The sequence below is a fragment of the Lygodium microphyllum genome, chromosome 4 (assembly GCF_053477565.2).
Source record: "Lygodium microphyllum isolate KBCC chromosome 4, Lygodium_microphyllum_v1.1.10, whole genome shotgun sequence".
Classification (NCBI taxonomy): Eukaryota; Viridiplantae; Streptophyta; class Polypodiopsida; order Schizaeales; family Lygodiaceae; genus Lygodium; species Lygodium microphyllum.
In genome coordinates this window covers 52,975,647-52,980,667 of record NC_141138.1, presented here as the reverse complement: position 1 = coordinate 52,980,667, position 5,021 = coordinate 52,975,647, and the positions used below count along the sequence as shown (strand labels likewise).

General features: G+C 47.1%; 1 protein-coding gene across 1 annotated transcript; it reads right to left on the bottom strand.

Annotated features, from left to right (window-relative positions):
• Positions 1-1,130: 1,130 nt before the first annotated feature.
• LOC148037040 (putative polyol transporter 1) lies at positions 1,131-3,711 on the bottom strand. The gene is made up of 2 exons (XM_087677231.1): positions 3,415-3,711; positions 1,131-2,715 (listed from the first exon to the last, which is right to left on the bottom strand). Exons 1-2 carry the CDS (start codon positions 3,620-3,622, stop codon positions 1,208-1,210), a joined length of 1,716 nt encoding a protein of 571 aa, XP_087533357.1. The 5' UTR covers positions 3,623-3,711; the 3' UTR covers positions 1,131-1,207.
• Between the last annotated feature and the right edge of the window lie 1,310 nt (positions 3,712-5,021).

Here is a 5,021-nt window from a genome sequence, read left to right as displayed (position 1 = left end):
TTGATACATAGGTGTGAAGCCGACATGGAAGCTGTGAAAAGATTGAAACAGTAATATGATCTCTTCGGCATGCAGACAAACAGGCGAGGAGATATTGCCAACTTCCAAGTTACGAGAGGGAGCTGCTCCAACAGACGAAGCACAGGTGTGGGAGGAGGCGATCAGCACGACAAGATCTCGCTGATCTCTCATGAAGGAGAGGATCACAGCCTGCAAGCACCCCTTTCACATTTTCTCCAGAAACCGTCTCTGCGCCTCCTCTTTTGTAGCCCCTTCTTCTCTACGAGGGCATGGCCACGCTCCTTTGTAGAAGTCTCTACGAAGTCTCAATCATATCACGGGGAGATCTTGTGTTTAACCTGGGGATAGTTAAACTATGCCAAATGTATAATTGGCACCCATGTTGGAACTACCAAGTTAATTGGTTACGCTTATCGTGACTACCATCTTATGTGTGGAGCTCACCTTTCAAGGCTATATAATATAAGTACAACAAAGGTAAGTAAAGTTTACCGATTTGGTAGTGAGAGGAGGGAATATCTCTTAAGTTAGGATTCAATGCAATTCGGTGGTGAAAATATGGATTCAACATTCCAACTTTAAAATTAAACCTTAAGCCTTAGAAGGTATGCGTTAATACCTACATGTATGTAGATATACAAATGTTGACACCTTATCCCATATGCTAGGACTTCATTTGAAATGTTCACTTAAAATTTTAGATTTCATTGTGACACCTCATCTTCAATGTTTAGGTATTCGTTTGATGCCCAAAATAGGTGTGACACCATTTTGGGCTCGAAATTTAAACATTAAAATAGGTGTGACACCATTTTGGGCTTAAAATTTAAACACTAAAATTGAGAGAGAATATAATTCTAAAACCACCACACACTAACATCAATGAGCGCTTCGAATATACAATTGAGAGAGATATAATTCTAAAACACCACATACTAACATCAATAAGCGTTTCCGAGTTACAAAACGAACATTTTTCAAAAGTTTGAATGGTATGTTCAATGCATAATTTAGTATTTATTTTTGTATTTTACATGCGAAGATAAAATGACATTATTATTATTGTCACAACGCAAAGTGGAGTGGCAGAGGCCAAGTAAATCGAGAAGACAATAGATAAAAATTATACGAGATGAATACAAAACTAATTGTAAACGGAGCGGAGCGGCTGAGTATTAATACAGCTTCAGCAGGCATTCACATCACCACGAGTGCCCTGGTTCTGCTCATCCCGGCGTTGATCATCAGCTGCTACCGACCTCTTCTTGTGGCCAAATCCGTGGTCGAAGAAGAAGGAGAGCTCCTCGAGGGTCTTGCCCTTGGTCTCGGGGATGAAGAAGTAGAAGAAGACGATGGCGATGAAGACGATGGTGCCGTAGAGGTAGAAGGTGCCTGCGGGGGTGATGGTCTTGGAGATGCTGAGGAAGGTAATGGCGACGATGCCGCTGATGAGGCGGTTGACGAAGACGGCGAGGCCCATGGCCTGGGCGCGGAGGCGGAGGGGGAAGATCTCCGAAACGAAGACCCAGGCCACGGGGCCGAGGCCGATGGAGAAGGAGGCGACGTAGGCGCAGATGGCGAAGATGGTGATGGCAGCTCCGAGACGGGAGGTGTGGGGGGAGGCGTGGGAGAGGTTGACGGAGACGAGGGTGTCGCCCTGGGTGGAGTTGATGCCCAGCTTGATGAAGGCGGTGGCGACGGTGAAGAGGGTAAGGCCGACTCCGGCGGCCGACGCCATCAAGAGGGGCCGCCGCCCGGCGTTGTCCAGAAACGTCGTCGCCACGAAGATGAAGATGAACTTGGTGAAGCCCACGCCGACGGTCGCCCCGAGCCGCCCCAGCTTGGTTCGGACCCCCGCCTCGCCGAACACTACCGGGCTGTAATACACCGCCGAGTCTATCCCGCACGCCTGTTGCGCCACGTGGATCCCGAACATGCACACCAGCATCCGCCGCACCGCAGGCGTCGGCCGGATCAGCAGCTCCCTCCACACCCCCGAGCCTTGCCGCCTCGCGTTGCCGAAGGCCTCGTCGTACTCCGCCTGCGTCGGCTCCCGGCTCGGGTCCGCGTTGACGAACCCCACCGCCTCCATGATGTCTGCCAGCCTCGCCTGCGTCTCCGCCTCGTCGTCGTTGTTGGCCTTGAGTAAGATATAGCGCGCCTCCTTCATGCGGCGCTGCGTCACCAGCCAGCGCGGCGACTCCGGCATGATGAGCACCCCCGCGCCGAGGACGATGGCCGGGATGCCGCCGGCCCCGAGCATGAGGCGCCAGTTGATGTGCGTCGGCAGGTCCTGCAGCGCGAAGCTGACGATGTAGCCCAACAGTATGCCGAAGTTGATGAAGACCTCCGTGAGCGAGACGATGGATCCCCGCAGCCTCGCCGGCGACAGCTCCGCCGAGTAGACGGGGGCTATCATGAGCGCGAACCCCACCGCGACCCCCGTCACTATCCGGCCCACGAACAGAACCGCGAATGATGGCGAGAGCGCCATCACCACTGCCCCCACCAGGAAGATCCCCGCCGCCAGCGCCATCGTCTTCCGCCTCCCTATCGCGTCCGACAGCCGCCCCGCCGCCAGCCCCCCCAGCACCGACACTAGCTGCAGCGACCCCACCACCAGCTCCTGCTGGGTTATCCCGAGCTTCAGGTCGTCGCTCACGAACAGCAGCGCCCCGCTCATCACCCCGATATCTGCAGGCATCAACTTAGATTTATCAGTACACCATATCATCAATCAATCAATCTGCCTGCTGCTTGTTACATAAATTATAATCACATGCATAACACAACTGTGAACATGCTACCATGAATATAGACTTATCACATCATATAATCAATCGGGATAGATTTATCTACATCAATATAAATTTATCACACCATATAAGCAATCATTATCGATTTATCTGCATCAATTTAGATTTATCACACCATATAATCAATCTGCATGCTTGCAGTAACATAGAATGGCATCCTGATAGCGGTGAACATGACACCATCTTGCGCTGTAAACAGATACATCACTACATCTCGCAACTAATAATATGGAAGATCACAACCTGTAGTGATCAATGCACGATGTATATAATTAGTTCTCAATTATGAGAATTCCAGAACTTTTTAGTATGGCGAAATTTATATGTCAAAGGTGACACATATCGTCTAGTAGTTGGCATAATCTTGCAAAGTCCAAATCCACCGTATGAACCAACTTATTGAAGATCCAAATCGTCGTAATTTTGTTTAATTGCCCTCTTAACGATCATCAACGACACGTTAGAACAAACATATTAAGAATCGCGGGCCATCGTTCAATCAATAATTGGCAGTGGCCATGAACGTGCTTAGCTTAAACGGGAGTAAGCATCCAATAAGTTAATCATGAGGACTTACCATAGCCTAGTAAGGTCGAGCTCACTGTGGCAATCACAGTGCATAGAGTCAGAAAGAAGTTGCACTTCCGCTTCTTCCTCCTGTTTGGGGTCGGAGGCTCATGAAGAGGTTCGTCAACTGTTTTGTAGTATCCTGCCGAAGTCATCTCCACAACTGCAGCTTCTTCTTTTGTCGCTGCCGTATCAGGACAGTTCTTGACGACGGCCATTACAGCTAGTTCTTTATGAAGCTAGTGTGTTCGTAAGTACCACCGGCGTTCTTCTCGATCAGACCAGGAAGACTCAACCTTCTCAGGATGGTCTGTTTTATCCAGGGCAGTGTTCGACTTTTTTAGCTTTCCCGCTTTAACCATTTAGCGTTCCTGCTGCTTTTTTAATCCCAAACCGAGTTGCCCCACTCGGCAGTGGGCACGCTTGACTCTTTATTTTTTAAAACCTTCAATTTTGAGATATTTTATGATTGGGCTTCATCTCAATCTTTACACCCAAAGGGTAAAACACCTTTGAACCAATCAATCCAAGATTTGAAATCTTAACCACTCAGCCAATACTCCGTCATCGTACCGAACAAGCCTTGGTTTTGAAGACTAGCGTAAAGGGGCCAATGGTGGAACACCTAACTTTACACACGCTATTGGCCCCCTAAATTTAAAAATTGGGGCAAGCGACCTTATGGGCAGGTGACCCTCATAATAGGGAGAAAGTCGAGACATGAATTTCAATTGGAATTTTTTCATTTTAAAAACATATGTATTTTCTTGATAGGCATAACATAACTCAGTCTTTCCCCTACCACATGTCTACTTTCCCCCAATCGTAGAATGGGGATCAACGAGTTAATGCACAATCTTGCATGGTTGTGGCTCCATGCAAGACTAATGAAGAAACGTAGCATCTCTCTCTCTCTCTCTCTCTCTCTCTCTCTCTCTCTCTCTCTCTCTCTCTCTCTCTCATCATCATCATCATTAGCTCGAATTGCATTGAAGATGATGATGTTTGCATGCTCCAAGAGACAAACTGTTGGTCACACTTTCTAGAGTACCTTCTCAAATGGTGAGCATTGGTGGCATCATAGGGAGATATGGGCAAAGAGGCTAGTAGCATGGGACAATTGCCACTCTGGATTTGAGAACTTCGTAATGACATGTTGTGGAATGACTCTCAAAGATGAGTGTTTCAACATGTTCATATATTTATCTTTCATTACAAACTCATGCATATTGATATCTCCCTGTCGTGTAGCAAAATCCTATTTGTTGAATCTTCAAAACCAATTTCCTAGGGGTCTCATTGGTTCCATTTTGGGTGAGTATGTGGGTTGTTGAAGGACAGAACATATGATTATAGTTTTGGAGTCCTCTTGGAAACTATAACATGTAGAGAATGAGAGGTATGCTTGCATTTATATACAACACAAGTGGTAGCAAGTACATGTTGCATTAAACAATCTGCAGAAGAAAGCTCCTCTTTAATTAGTAGAGGAAAGCTCCACAACATAGTGAAATTCAAGGACAATAACTCTAACATACCTGAATTTCTTTAATAGCAAAGGATCATCCATTCACACCTTTGTTGTACTACCATTTTCAAACTGATAAATTCACTTGC